A 16091-nucleotide genomic window follows, 5' to 3' on the forward strand; every position below is an offset into this window, starting at 1 on the left:
ACTTCAAATGGAACAGAATTGTTTTCAAGCGCAGATTCATTAATTTTTCATCTGCAGCTGGCTTTGAGGCTGGAGGAAGAGGGCAGGCTGGGCCACAGTGCAAAGGAAGGCATCTAACAAGCTGAGCTTTTAGAGCTGAGAGCTGGGAGGGCGGTAGAAGGCAGGGAGGGGTGCCGGGGGTATGTGGTGATGTTCGTCTGGTGTGGGGGGAGTGGCAGTCTGGGGGAAAAAAAGGCACAATGAGAGAAGAGTTTTGTCTCTCAGCCTCAAGGACATGGTTTGTCTTTCTGCTCCAGACCTGACTACATGCTAGGTGACTGGCTGACTGGAAACACTGTTGATAGCGTGCAAAAAGAAACATTCTGTGAATGCCGCAAGAAGAACATCTTTATTCCCACATGTTCTACCTCCTCAAGGGGTTCAAAGCAAATTAGTCTGGGGGCAGAGGTGCTCAGACTAGGGACAAAACAATGATAGAGTTTACCTTTTGTTCACATTTTATTTTACAGCTCACTGATAAATCGAGTTCCAAATGTTACTCATTTCAGCCTGCGTTCCCTGGCTTGTATGTGGGTTTATCTTCAATTAGTCTGCCATTTTAGGTGGTTTATTTTTTAATAAACTGATAGGTCTGTATCATTGATAGTGATGTACTGTGGCTGCAGTTTCTGAATGCCTGATCATAACCCTTTTTCACAGACTGTTCTTTTTGATGCAACCTATGAGTTAAAACTAATGTTCTATTTTGTTCATTAATGGGACAACCTTCAAAGCATTTTGCTCTTGTGCAAAATTTTCTTTGCTTTTTTTTCCTCTTCAAACAGAGCCCATTCAAAACCTCAAAATGTATTTGTACAAGTCTTTTAAAATAATTTTCCTTTAAGGCACTCAGTCCTGCATTTTTGTCTGAATCATTCAGTAGATCCTTCGTCTTTGTGTATCTTAACACTAGCTCTAGGAATAGCTCCAGTGCTGTGAATGCTGAATGTATGATTACACACCCAAATTGGTGTGAAAATCAAGTGAAATGGCTGAATGAATTTATCTGTTGGAAAAGCATCTGGGCATTTAACTTTGGAATGCCATCCATCGCTGCATTTTCTAACAGCTTTATCCAATTCAGGGTTGCATATATTTTGATCCTAAAAAGATCACAAAAAGCCACACAGGTCTGTCAATTTAGCCAACCATCAAAGAAGATGCTAATCAATTTGATAGATGTTTTCTATGATTAGGTTATTATTAAGTAATGTATGAGATTACTGAAATGTTTGACATGCTTCTTAGAAAATCTCATTCTGAAAAGATGTCAAATGAGCCTCAAGGACCAAACCAGTATATAAAAAATGTTCTCTAATGTTGGAAACTGTTCACAACGCATACTGTACAGTAAGTATAACAGTACTCATTTTGTCAGAATCACATCTTGCTTTGGAATAATACCCTAATTGTGGACGTTTGATACTTTGGTTAAGGATTTCATTTTTCCTCTCTGGGCTAAAGGCAAGCTTAATTTTTAGGTGTCAAAGCTCAAGATCTACCGTAGATATATAACTGAATCATACGTGTATTTAAATGTGTCCCTTTGAACATAATTTTACAATCTGGTACTGCAGTGAATATTATTCATATAAGGGGTTTTGGTACCAGTGAACTATCTAATCTGTGTTCAGCTTTGGGCACTGGGGATCATATGCATTTATTGATCTACCAGTTATGTATTACTTGCAGCAGAATATTTGCCAAGAAGGTCTCTATAGGAAAATGTAATATGGACAGCCTGCCTAGAAGAAACAGCAGGGGAACTGAGGAAACTAATAAAAGACAGTAAGAGCGTCTGGAAAAGCCATCTTAGGCAATATAAATTGGAGACCAGCTGAGAAATGACACTATGCTCTGCTAAACAGGCATTGATTGAGTCTGAACCCAAGCCGGTTAGCACTGCAAGCTCCCTCACTGCTGTGGGAGCAGAGGTGTTCCACAGTGCAGTACACAAATACATTTCCTCTTAGCTGCTCAGAAACAGAATTTGCTCCTGGAAAAACACACCCATATTCTCGTATATACCCTGGGACCGCAATAAAAAAGTTCATTTTACAAACATATGTCAACCACAAAAGGCAAATCACTTTATTTAATAGTTGAACTACTTTAATACTTATAATATTTCACCTTTTCCTCTTATTTTTGCTGGAAATACACCGCCCTTCAATCAGTAAATTCCAAACCAAGTACACTGACTGCTTCCATACCAAACTGTATTTTAATGTTGTTTAACATGGTGTAACTAGTGTACCTAGTGTCTGTTGACATGAGTGTTATATATGCCGAATGTCTTGTTAAAAATGTTACTAAGTCTTCCTCTGATGCAGTCCTCTATATTTATTGAGTGGAATACAAGTCTCCTCATGTGTTGGGTGTCATACGTACTCTGGAGACAACCCTCATGCCCAAAGTCCTCTCAGTTTAACTGCTGTGTCTGTTCGTATGCTGTGTGCTGGGGGCTGAAATGAGTGTGCCCAATATTTTTTTTTTAAACTGAAACCCACCTCCTGGACTTATTCCCTAGAAATTTCTATCTGCTGCATATGTGTCGTTTGTAATTTAGACCTGTAGGAAAAAAATCCAATCAATGGTGATAAGTAATTCATGAGCTGTTCTGTATAGCAGTCAATTTCTTTCGGACTCACTGCACTATTTATATTTTGTCATTTTAATGCCATTTGTGGTTTGAGAATTCATCTATCACCAAAATCTATTACAAAATGCACTATTTTCTTGCTTCATGTTATATTTTAAATTTTCAAATTTAGTTTTTTTCATTCTTAAGATATTATGAAGGGAATTATTTTAATAATGTAAATACTCCCAATAAGGTACAAAGTGTCACTTGAACATTGTTGTTTTAATATGTTAATTTGTTTCTATTATGTAGAGAGAATAATTTACAGCCTGGTAGTGTTTGATGTTTGGCATTGCGGCTGGTAATGACTGTCTTAATTTACAATGCAAAACACAAAATTGCAGGGGCTCATTAAAAAGAGGATTATACATTTGGATTCAGTCCATAAGTATCTGCAGTTATTGTGTTACACCCACCAGATGAATGGTGATAAACCTTTGGAGCCCTGAAAAGATTGGACCTTGTTGCATAAACAGCTCTGAATAAAAGTAATCTTTGTCAATAAAGAATGCAACACTGTAAGGATGCAGAAATAAAGATAACCAGAGTTTAATTTTAAGACTTGTAAACCCATTGCTCTTGTGTGTTTAGCTTGTTCAATTGGAATCCTAATTGCAAGCATTCTTAATCTTTGTTATGGAGCAACAATGAAACAACACTGTTTTCAAGAAAGCATAGCCTCCATGTATATAATCCAGATTGACACATAAGGCATTAGCACAGCCGTCTTGTAGTGTGATCAGGTTTCAGTTATCAAGCTAGGGAATAATAAATACTGGGCTGGGATACTTCCAAAAGAAACAGGTTGCTGCTGGAGGTGGTGTTGGTGGACTGGTACAGTAGGGGGCACTCTTCCTTCTCCACTAGAATTTCCAAACCAAGGTGCCTTTGGGGTGGCTGGAGCCACTGTGGTGCACAAGGTGGTGCCCTTTGGAAAAGCCTTCAGAATGGTTATTCTGGATCGCCAATGTCCCAGGGCGCTTTTCAAAAGAGTATGGGTGCGGTCCTCCGTGTCCTCAGGGCTTGCACAAAATTCCTAACATTCCCCCCTGTTTCCATGGGTGAAGCAATGTCTCACTTCTCCACCTGCTGTGTAGTGGAGCTCCTGGAATCTGCTGCAGAAGGGTGCTCGGACCCCCAGGTGTAGGCTGCCCTCCTGGATGTGTGTCCCATCCTACAGTGAGCTCTGTATGAGAAGCACTTTGGAATTCTTTGGCATGGAAAGCCTCTCACGAATTCCAGGAATGATCAATTCTTTAAAATCTGGTTCTAGAAACACTAGCTGAAGCACATGCTTGGACAGCCACAAAAGAGGAAAAATACAATATTAGGGTTTAGTGTGAATAAATTCATCGCCCTTTTCATGCTTTTGGCACTTTAAAATATTTAAAGAGCAAAATCAGAAGCTGTAGCTTCCCTCTTGTTTATTCATAGTGATATCTCCTCTTAAGAGTCCACACATTGGGTATGAGTCTTAGTATAGAAGGCTTTATAATACATATGACGGTGCCAATTTTGTCAGACCAACTTGGATTTTTGAAGCAAATGTTCTGCCATTTCTTTTTGTGCAAGAGTGCATGACTTTTTCCTTACATATACAGTACCAACTCGTTTACCCATGGGACCAGTCAGGATTTACTAGGGACGTGCATTTGAGAGTACCCACGGCAGTATGGATTTTAGTTTTCCAAGAGCTTTTAAACTTTTAAGCTTTTTACTCCCTAAACAAGGGAGTAAAAACTTCCTGAATGATTTGCAACTCTGTGCAGTGACCTGATTCCGAAGGCAATTTAAAAACCTCACTGCAGTTTCTGAAGGTTGCAGTAACCGAAACACGTACATGAGCTATTTTTTTTTCTTTCCTTGGTTTAAGTAACCTATCAGCCAGGGCTGTCATCTCTTTCCCAGCTGCAAACAGCTGGGAGAACGAAGGACAGTATATATATTTTAATAACTTCCTGCCAAATGAACTCTTCCGAGTGGTGATGTCATATCAGGGCTAATGCACACTGACATCTCCAGCCTCGTTAAAACAACTGATATCATTCTGAACAGTAAACAAAGCAGAGGAATTAAAGGCCCTTCTCAAACTCTGTTAAAGCAGCCACGAACACGGTCTTCCAGCATTATGCTACCTTAACCTTTTCATCACTCAGATCTAAGACAGAGGGCTGTCGTTTGAAGTTTGTGATCTTTTAAAATAATCAGATTCCACTTTTTGTTATTTTATCCCGTGACATTTCAAAGTTTTAGCTTATTTAAGCTTGAATTGCTTCTTCTGATGATGTTATTAATAGTCCCATGAGTAGTGGCTATTGAACGAACAAACAGTCCAGTATCAATACAGGAGATACAGGTTCATTTTTAGATGATTCTGTGATTGCTGTGATGATGGATCCTTTAATCAAAAATAGGCTCCACTATGTAATTTCTCATTTTTTCCACCTGTCTTGTTGGCGTATACATGCTTCCCATTACTTAAGAAAAACAAATGAATGTCATTAAGCCACTTTTTTACTTTTGATAAGGTGACTAATTTATAAGGACGGAATCATTTTTCCACAGCCACCCCGCACACACCCAAAGAGTTATAGCAAAACGCGGTTGGCTTCTCCATTTCCTTTCTCCATCTATGCAACAAAAGTCGTACCATATGAAGTATGCCACATGATGTTCTCTAGTCTTTTTGACATGGCTAAAGACTATACATAAAAGGAATGGGATTTATTGGTCACTGTTCTGATTTGTTTTATTTTTTTATGTCCTACAGATTGTGGACAACCTGCATTAATTAGGAAAGGCAAACAGGGATAGCAAATACACATCACATGAAGTAAATAGTTCTTCCTGGAACAGTGTCATTTTAATGAATGGCGTACATGAACTACTGTATGCTCTTGTTCTTTAGAGAAATGGAGCATGAAGGTTTAACCTGAGAGCAGAGGATGAATTGGCAGGCTGTGGAGTAACAAGGTAGTGTGTTTGTGTAATATTGTTTCCTTGCAAGGCACATTCATTAGCCTGTTTGTCCACTGTCTCATTGTATTTGATAATGGTAGACCTCATTTAAGGGTTTTAAAGCAGGCCATGTCTCTTCTGCAGTTTTCTTTTGATGGGTTGGGAAAAAAGTGGTAACTTTTAATCTAATTTTAAAATGAGTCATCTAATGTTTTAGATGTTGTTTAATGGATCTGTCTCTGTAAAGATCAACAACACCAATGACTGAATTTATGACCTGGACTTGGTGCAAATCCCTTATGGGGAAACACAAATGACTGTAAACTGAGCAAGCTGATTGACAAGAACACAGCATAACATGCATTTTAGTGATTCATACTGTACATGGTATCTGTCAAATTCATTTATATCAATTCTATGTTGAAAATCATTCATCGGCTGTTATGTATAAATCAATAAAAAAGAGAATCTTGGAGAACGTATTTAATAAAATGCAGAGGGAAAATACGGTAATACAATTCATTTAAATATAACCCTCATGTAAAATTAATAAAATCGTTCTCATTTCTTCTATAGGAATTTCAAAGTACATTAACAACAAAGGGTGGCGTGGTGGTGCAGTGCTCGCCATTGCTGCCACTCAGCGCAGGGGCCCTGGGTTCAGCTCACGGAGTTTGTATGTTCTCCCTCCATTAGCGTGGCTTTCCTCGGCGTGCTCTGGTGTCCTTCCACGGTGCAAAAACTGTGGCTTCTGGGAAAGTTGGCGTTTCTGTGAGTGTGGCAGTGTGCCAGAGGTGGAGGGTGTACTCTACCTTGTGCCCGTTGCTTGCTGGGATCAGCACTGACTCCCCCGTGACCCTGAATTGGAAGAACTGGTCAGAAAATGGATTGATCGAACACACTGCTTTTGTTAGAACGCCTCGAGATCTCTCATAACTTTAAAATGGATCCCATTTTTTTCTGAAGAACAGTACACTTCCTTCCATGGGAGATTGGCTCCTGGACAAATATTGAGGAGATCAACTTCAAAAGTCATGGCCCAAACTGAAACAACGACAAACATCCGTCATCACATGATACTTCTGGAGTTTATCGAACTGGGTCATGCTGTACACAAGTGTCTCACAAGATATGAATAGAGTAGTGTCAGTTTCGAATACACCCTGAATTGCTCTGATCCATTTCGTAGATGCAAGCATCATTGACATGATCCATTTCGTAGATGCAAGCTGATGAGGTTTTTGTTTGATAATTTGTACATTCATTTTTGAGATGTCTAGCCTTCTCTGCTTACAATACACTGTGCATTCATCCTGAATGCCATGCTTTTGGTTACATTTATTGGACAATTTACTGGAAGCTGATGTCTAGATTTGATTATGTCTCTAAAGATTAATAACTGTGTAAAACAGCGACTGTATTGGCTGCAATGCATTATTTTTAATGATGATCTGGCAGTTAGCTGTATTTGGTATGTTTTTAAAAGAAAAGTTAATGTCTTAAATATAAAAATTAAAGCAAAACATTTTAGTCTGTATTGTTTACTTTTGTGACAGATTACACTTTTCTCCCTTGCTCATATGGGAAGCCTAGTTTAGGTTTAAAAGGGACACAGCCAGCAAAAACAGGTTTATCACGCTGACTTGTTCTTTTTTTTTTTCTGTGCGATATTCGAAGAAAAAGAGCGCCTCCGAGTCCAGAACTGTGTGCTGCATCGAATCCTGCCGATTAGCAGAAGTGACACTCATTAAATTACCCAGACTACGTTTGGGGTGTGTGGTCCCTCTAATCCCAGCAAGTGAACCGACTCATATGACAGTCTCGGGGAGGGGGGGAGCCGCTGGACCTGGCTGATCCCGCAGTGGTATCTGTGCATTCACTCGGGGAGATTAGGAGTGCCAGGTCCCATGAGGCCTTATCAGAGAGATGTCTGGGAAGGGAGGCTGGCAGCAAGCACTTTTCCTCAGCCCTATTAAGAAGGCTTAGGCTCAGAAGAAAGAAAAACTGTGTGTTTTTATAAATTGTCTAAGGCTGGTGGGGTTTTTCGGAGGGGGGTGTGGGGAGGGAATTCATGTGATTAAACTGGGATTATGAAACCGATTCCCTTTTATGCAAAGACTTAGTTTCAGAAGAGAAACATTTTTGAGAGCCAAATGGTGGCAGGTGGCTACCATATCTCCCATTATTCTAAAACAGGAGGAGACTACAGCTAATAACATGTATCATTGAATTATGAGATTAATGTCAATAGTTCAGTATAGTTATTTTGTTTTCCGGCACTCACTCCCTGTTATCACAACCTTCTCCAGTTTTAGACCGATCTAATATCGTAGTATTTCATATCTCTAACTTAAATCAGACTGAGAGCGTTTTGCAATTTCTTTTAATGGGGTATGGAGGCCGACGGTTTTTTAAACGTATTACCAAATTGAGTCTTGTTTCTGCAACTCCAGTGGAAAAGGATCAATTCATCTTTATTAAACTTTATAAAAATAAACTGTATCTCCCAGCTCCTGAATAAACTGCCTCTTTTCTCCCCACGTGTGTGTTCCCCTGCGCAGGAAGAGTGGGGCGGACGAGAGGCAGGGCCGGCGCAGCCAGGGGGTGACCCACAGCGTGAAGCAGCCCACACACTGCCCCTCCTGGGGGGAGAGGGTGCTGCTGGAGCTGGGGGAAGAGGAGGCCGTGAACGAAGGTGAGGTCCCGGGATAGTGCACGGGTACATTGCATGTAGCAAAGCCATGTACTGTAGGCCATTAGAGCGTCTGCGTGTGTGTCTGAATGGGGCAGGACCTCTGACCGGCCCGACTGCCGCTGCTGACTTTAATAATCCTCTGAATCCACATAAGAACAAGGCCAGAGTTTCCTTTTTATTAACCCACAACCTTTGCAGTCTTCACATTTTCTAAGAAAGCCATGCATAAATTACGAAGTATGAAACCTTATAGTTTTACAGATTTGTACCCCGATGGAGGCTCTCTGATAAAAACTAATAAGCACTGATTTCTTTCAGTGAGCATTTAAAGGTCTGTTCTGTTTTGAGAAAAAAATTAGGGGGACAGAGACTTGATTTCTTTCAATTTTATAGGGCAGTTGTCCCTACAAAGATTCCTGGTGGTTAAACCTGATGGTACAGTATGAGTGTACTTTGTCTCTTTCATTCCGCCAAGAGGCACAAAGGCCAGTCTGTGTGTTAGACACTTGAAATACAGAGATGTGAATGACTTGAGAACCATTCAAAGAGCAAGGGAAGCTCCAGGACAAATAAGTTGCTCTTAGCCAACTCAGGAGTGACTGATTAAGAACATTTACACCTCTGCTTTCAAAAAGTCTTTGCACTTCTCAGGAGCGCAGTGACAGTTTAATCTTTCTGCAACGATAGGTGGTATTTGTGAGCTGCCAGACTAAGGCAATCATAAAAAAAACAGAAATTACGTTGGCAAGAATTGTGTTCGAAAGAGATTGAAAAGGTTTTAAATGCTGTTTTCTCCCTGAAGCGAGTCATCCCTGCTTATTGATTGTGTAGCCACCTGAAAAATGATTCAGACCAGCTACCACCTTACTGTCTCAGTCTGTGACAACCAAGCCTCCGATTGTGACTTCCATCTTCGAACGTCTGATGAAGGAACGTGACTTGGATTTCCTGTCTATGTTGTGACTGAAACTTCAGTTGCATCATAATCCTTTCCATTTAGTTTTATGGGTTTTGGTGTTTTTCCAGCTCATATTTTTTACCAAATAAAATCCATGCAGAAACATTATGTATTAAGGGTTGAATGGGAAAAACTGACCAAAACAGTTTCTGGTAGAACCTTATTGTTTTTAATTGAACTTATGTCGGTCTAGGTTTTGGATGAATTTATGTCAATACGCTGAATTTTCTGAATTTACATTGAAAGACATGCTTGTTAAAACAGGAAACCAAGTTCCATCCATCAGATATACTAGGTATTTGTTTGTTGCTTTGTCTGATATTAAGCTTGGTTAATAGTGATTGGGGGCTTGGAGCTTGAGGTTATTGCTCTCTTTGCTAATTATGGATGTGTGCTCTGACTTGAGCGCACATGATATTTAGGTTATCTTCGATTTGAATACAATAAAAGGGTTTGCTAGGTCAAACAGCTATGACTGTAGGAAGATGTGAACCAGCTGGATATGACTGCGGAATCCACTGTTGTTATGCGTAAATATGAGAGAAGTAAACACAGTGCAACAAACACTTCATGCATCTTGATTTTGTACCTTTCTTTACAAAATAGCTACCCATATTGGAAGGAAGAATGAAAAACTGGAACATCTATAGTGGCTGCTTCTCTGCTAGCTTTGCACTTGACTGCTCTTCTATGAATACTAACAGAACAAGTTTTTTCTGCATTTCTGCTTCAAAAAAGGGAAAAATCTATCTCTCTGTGAAATTGCTTTGTCTTGTTCTGCAAATCAGCGTTCTGAAAAGCCTTTCTGTTGATAATAATTGCAGAGCATGGGCCTGACTATTGTAGCTGCATGATTTGAGCCTGTTAAGTGACAAAATAATTACACGTTTGGTTTAATGGCTTCTCCCAAAGAGTAGACAGAGTGATTGCTGTGATGTGAACAGAATGCTGATGTCGACTGGAAGCTGAACTACTGAACGTCACTACCATCTCCTTTGTTTGGCTAACTGCTTAATCTCACAGCCAGTGTCTCTTTTACAGTCTGTATAGTGACCTTATTGGAGGGCAGGAAAGTCAAAGCTAGACAAACAAGCAGGTGACATACACAAATGTGACAATTAGATGTTTCCGAAACATTTATACCAAAACCCAGTCCCTGCGCCCTTTTTTTTTCATTTGAAAAGCCATAACTGGGAATCTTGGGCAATTTATCTACAATACGCACTGTCTACGGAGTGATTGGCTGAGAAATGGTACTAAATGTCCTGTGTCTGTCTCAATCCCAATCACAGGAATTTGAAATTACTGTAATACCCCTTCACACATCAGCTTAGTAGGCTCGTATCTACCAGGTGTAACTAAAAGAGGCTGGAAAAAAAAAGTACTGAGAAGCTCAGAAAATGGTTTGGAAAAATAAAGTGCAGTATTTGAAATATGCGTTTATCATGCCGTTTCTCACAATTGACATTAAATTGTACCCTTCTGTCCCCAGTATAATCGGAAGGTCAGAATCATTTGGCATGCATACTCTGGCTGTTCCCAATTGGTTTGATTTTATTTGCATTGAACCAAAGAAGTCCAGTATAAGGTTCAGGATCGTGTTTAGTTTATAGCTTTTATAGTAGGCAATTTCCTACAAGTACAGTAGGTATAGTAAAGCTATTCTGAAGCTATAAACCAAGCAGACTGCTGGGAGGAATTAGTTAATACATTCTGCCTCCAGCCACTTATTGTTAGTTTTATATTTAAAGAGTGTTGTACTTTTGAAATGCATTTACCCTATCATACGTTCTTAAATACTTAATAAAAACCTAAAAGTCTCAGAATTGGTGAACAATGTTTTGCAAATGCCCTCAAGGTAGTATTATTTTTTAGCACAAAGTTAAAAGATTCTGCTGACATGCTGTGCTAATCAACCAAACTGCATGAGGACCTTTATACTATTGTTATTAAATGAAAGTCTGGATTTGAGGTAAAAGAACAGTCTTTTGCAATAATGTAGCATGATTGTGCTATTAATCAGCATGCCACATTTAATTTTAGTCCAGAACTGTATTTTTTCACTTGAACACACGCTTCATTAATGCACTAATTATAAATTGATTTATGCTTTGCAACACAGTATATGCAGTACATTTTTATTACTCCTTAGAATTATGTGAGGTAAATATTTCATATTTGCTCTGTTTTAAAAACATTATGTGCAAGCGTGTTGTTTTGAATTTTACACCCTGAAGTCAATTCATGACCAAGGATAAGAGCATTTGAGTTAATTAAAAATGAAATAATATTAAAGATTCTATTCATTTCCTTAGTCTGACATACAGTATGACATGTACATTGTTATCTCAAATTTTTTGGGAAAAAAAATCAAAAATCAAAAACAAGAATCACTATTAATATGTGTACTATTTATGTTATGGTAAATTGTACTTAACCATCATTAATCTCTATATTTGTAGCTGCAAGAAATTAATTATTTTGTTGATCTCTTTTTAATTACCATGTATTATGAAGAGGGTGTGAATAATTACCACAACTACACTCCACTGAGAGCGAAGACAATTGTGCTTCTGCAGGTGGTTGATTTAATGCTGCGTACTGTAGATATTTTTTCCTTGCTTTCATATTAGGTCTTACTGCCATGCCATTTACTTAAATGCTACAAATATTTTATAACTAAGATCCAGGAATGCATTTCTTAGTCTATTAGAAACATAACACAGAAATATTGACCACTTTCTTTTGAAAAAGAAGGCTGTTTTTAGCATTGGACATTTTGTGGGTCTGACGTGTTTCTAAGTGAATCTAACAGTGATCCAGCAACATAGGATTTATTAAACCATGAGACTGTACAGCAATGTGTGTCTGTATGAAGTATCATACTTACTCATGCAGTATGCAAACCTCAGGCAAAATTGTATTAAAGTCAGCTTTAAAGCTGGGTCTGTTTGAACTCGGTATTGAGAGAAAGCACCCTATACAAGAAGAGGCTAGCCAGACTACAGCAGGATTTATGTTCAACCCTTCGACCATCTTTTTTGCCACATACGTGGATGAAATTTCATTTTTCCAATTAAATAATTTACGGATTTGAAATAAAATGACATCCTGTAGATTTCAGCAACTACAGTTCTTGGCCAAATTGGATAAATTCATTTACGATCTAAGGGAGACCTGTAAGATCTGCTGGACTGCTTCTCTTCAGGACCAGGGCTGGCCACTTCTACACCTAGACCAACCAATGACCAGGTGACAGGAAGTTGGATTGTACCACCAACTCAATCAAATTTATTGAAAACATTTAGCTGACGATACTTGACAGAGGACATTTAAAGATGTTTGTGCTATATGTTTAGAATTCCAAGACATAGATACAAAGGTTTTTATTTTGGTGGTGCATTTTGTTTTTACTTATCTAAAGCAGCCAAATTAAAACGTATGGCTATTCTTCCCTTGTGCTTTGTCTTTCCCTGTCGATGGCCACATAGAGATGGTCCTTAGTGTGGCTGACAGTCGAACTAAAGAGCTCCTGGCCTACTATCGCCTACCTTTGCGTCATCTCCAGCCTTTTCACCACTACCACATGGAACTGGTGCAGGTAAGTGTCTCCCAGTGCAATCACTCAGCAACTACACAGCTTATCCCCACCAGTTAGATGCCTTCTTCAGGAATTCTTCATCAGTGGCTAATCAGCCATCCAAATGCCTTTTCTCTGCTGTAGGCTGGCTATAGGATGCCATGTCTCCTCAGCCACAGGGCATAATTTACACAGAACAGATTAAAACACTGCATAATCTTTCCTCCTGTCTCCTGATTGCATATGTCAGGCTTTGCCAACAAGCATTCATTTACCAGTTGACATAAGGACATCTGAAGTTTCTGAAAAAAACATACATTGACTTGTGGGATTCTACAGCTTCTGGTCTTTGTCCAGCCTGAGGATGTTATACACATGGTGATTTCAAAATGAATTATATAAGCAAATATAAAAAATAATTGTAAATCCAACAAAGGCTTATTGAACAATGGAAAGCAAGTCATAATAAGGTTTCCAAGACGGTTTCCCAAACCTAGCCCTGTATATAGGAAGGGTATGAAGATGTAAGTTCATGCCAGACCACACACCACCTAAAATACCTTTTAAGTGCTTATGTAGAGTGATGTAACGAACAACTTTCATCTTCAAAACCAGACTGTGATTTCTCATCCCTATACTTTGAAACAGCAGGGGACATAGAGCAGCTCTGCCTGTCAGTATTGAACGTCTGCTGTGCAAGCAGAGGAATAGCCATAGGCAAAGTTCTTCAAAGAGCCTTTTTCAATGCTGAATCATGAATAACCAATGCCTTGTTTACTCTATGTGGTGAAATCGAAACACTTGGACTATACTCTGCATTCCTGGGAGAAGCCTAACAGAGTGAAATCCAGTTAAGTGTTTCTTGAGAACATCTGTCTAAGCAGAGTGTGCTGTTTGTTCATTTTGTTTTATAAAGTGTAGCTAGAAAGCACTTACATTCGCTTTGCGTATAACACAGTTTTCTTAAAAATGCTTAGTTTGTTTTGAGTTAGTAAGTAAAAATAGACACAGTGCTTTATTATTTTGGTATTCATGTTATCCTTGTGGGACCAGACATAACTTTAAGCTGCTCTTGTTTCCACATGGGAAAAAATGTAATGACACACACAGCAGTTTAACAGAAGCCACCCTTACAGTATTGGTACTGACAACTATGGCTAACATAATTAATTTCACATCATGGTGTGTTGTGATACTATGCAGAAATAATTAAAAATGTATAATTTACTTTGAATGAGCAATACTGTGCAAGTACACTGGCAGTATTGAGTGTTTTAGATGTGGATAATTTGTTTCATTGTTTGTATTCATTCATATCTGAAAGTGTAATCCGTACATTGTAAAACCATTGGTAAGAACCATTGGTAGTGTTCAAATAAAAACCTAGTGCGTGCATACAAGTAACAGACAAGACAACATTAAAATGTAAAATTGATCAAATCCTGTTTTTAACTAACTCTTAACTGTTGCATACAGCTGATCTGAAGTCATGTAAGTTTATCCTGACATCAGCCAGTGAGTGGGTAGGAGAGAATTTTTTTTCATTTCACCTTGTTTGCCTGAAGAATAGAATTGAGCCTGACATGACAAAGGGAAACCAAAAACACAATCTGGTAATGAACATTATCTCATATTTGTCTGTATTTCAACCTTCTGGAGCAAAGGTGCCATCAGCAATAAGTGGAAATGTGCTTCTATTCCTTGCAGGTTTTTTTTAAGCGACTGTGTTTACAGTTACAGATTATTTCAGATGAAACTGAAAATTCAGTTTTAATGTAATACCAAACATGTCTTTTCCTTGAAATTCTGTCTTAAGGAAATAAATACAGTGTAAGTATATGCACTGTAGGGAAGTAAAACGTTTTTTTTTTCTTCATAACTTTGTACAACGGGTGGACAGCCTCAATACTTTTTACTGAAATGACCCATAATCCACCCCACAGTGTTCATAAACTCCTTTTCACTCTGGCTACATACAGTATGCCAAAAAAAATCAGAACAGCATGTTTTTGTGGCAGATCTAGCCTTATCTGAAGTAAATCAATGTCTTTTTGACAGTATCCGTTTTCGATTGTCTGGCCAGCAGATCAATCAAATTACCATCTGGTATAAAATTCAGTTTCCAGACGCAGTTAAAAACGATCATACCCACTGAATGCAAAAATTAGTATGAGAAGTGGGGTACGGTATATCTACAGTAGCTGTCACAATTACATTTTTAAAAACTTTTTCTCTGAGATTTCTGCTTTGGGTGGTGGTTTTTTGTTTGTCAACAGTGGATTATAATTAAAGTCCTAACAAATGTAGGGCTGTGCAACTACAACCAAATCTTCTCTGATGAGTGCAAGCTGTCAGCTGGAAAGGAGCATGAGTGTAAGTTTAAAGAAGATGCTCTAAACAGATAATAAAGCCTATGTAGAAAAGGGAAAGAGATTGTGTAATGACAATAAGAGTAATCTAAACAATTATAATAGCATCAGTTCTGAACAGAATGAGCCTCCTCAGCTGTGTAGGAATTCTGTGCCAAGCCATCCCAGGCTGCTCAGAATGAGTTCACACATGACTGCACTCCTACATTCCCCTCCAGGTCCTCTGTTCAGACTGCTCCTTCAAGGCTGCTGCTACAGTATAAATTATTCATTGTCTGCTTTTACTGGCTTTGTACTTAATTCCAGCAACATCGTGGCCAGGAGTGTTCTTATTGTAATTATATATGTATATAATTGTGATGTATACTATATTATCACAATATTACAGGGTGGCTTTTTTTTTTCCTAATCACTTCATTCCAAGAGGGTACTAAGTCCCTTGAAAATGATTCCTCAGCCTCTGAAATCCTATTTTGTGCATAATTGCTGTGCACATTTTACATGATGTGTTCAGTGTTTGTGATACTGTATGTAACATAGCGTATGGGTCAGTCATCTTCACAATCAACTGCAGTTCATACAGCATACATGTGCATTGTAGAAAGTGTGGAAAACCATCACTTGACGAAGCTATAAAAGACGCTTGTTTAAATAAAAAGAAAAGGCTGCATAAAATGACATCTTTTTTTTTAAGTACGTTGCAGCATTGATGGATGGGAAATGTCATTAATCCTGTAGTGTGGTGTCCCTTGGTTGTTGTTGTTTATGCCCTCTATAAATATTGATTTGCAGTGTGTTATTTTTATGGAGGGCACTCCAGAGAGCACTGAACAATAATCACTGCTCGT

General features: G+C 38.6%; 1 protein-coding gene across 2 annotated transcripts in view; it reads left to right on the top strand.

The window, feature by feature from the left end:
• The window catches only part of ccdc33 (coiled-coil domain containing 33), a 97502-nt gene that overhangs the window by 34718 nt on the left and 46693 nt on the right, over positions 1 to 16091 (top strand). For both annotated transcript variants that reach the window (XM_088641667.1, XM_088641668.1), the window contains exons 6-7: positions 8203 to 8336; positions 12786 to 12895. In XM_088641667.1, coding sequence (XP_088497793.1) covers positions 8203 to 8336; positions 12786 to 12895 — 244 coding nt within the window. The remainder of the gene's footprint in view (positions 1 to 8202; positions 8337 to 12785; positions 12896 to 16091) is intronic.

This window comes from Lepisosteus platostomus, chromosome 7 (genome assembly GCF_059453375.1).
Source record: "Lepisosteus platostomus isolate fLepPlt1 chromosome 7, fLepPlt1.hap1, whole genome shotgun sequence".
Lineage (NCBI taxonomy): Eukaryota > Metazoa > Chordata > Actinopteri > Semionotiformes > Lepisosteidae > Lepisosteus > Lepisosteus platostomus.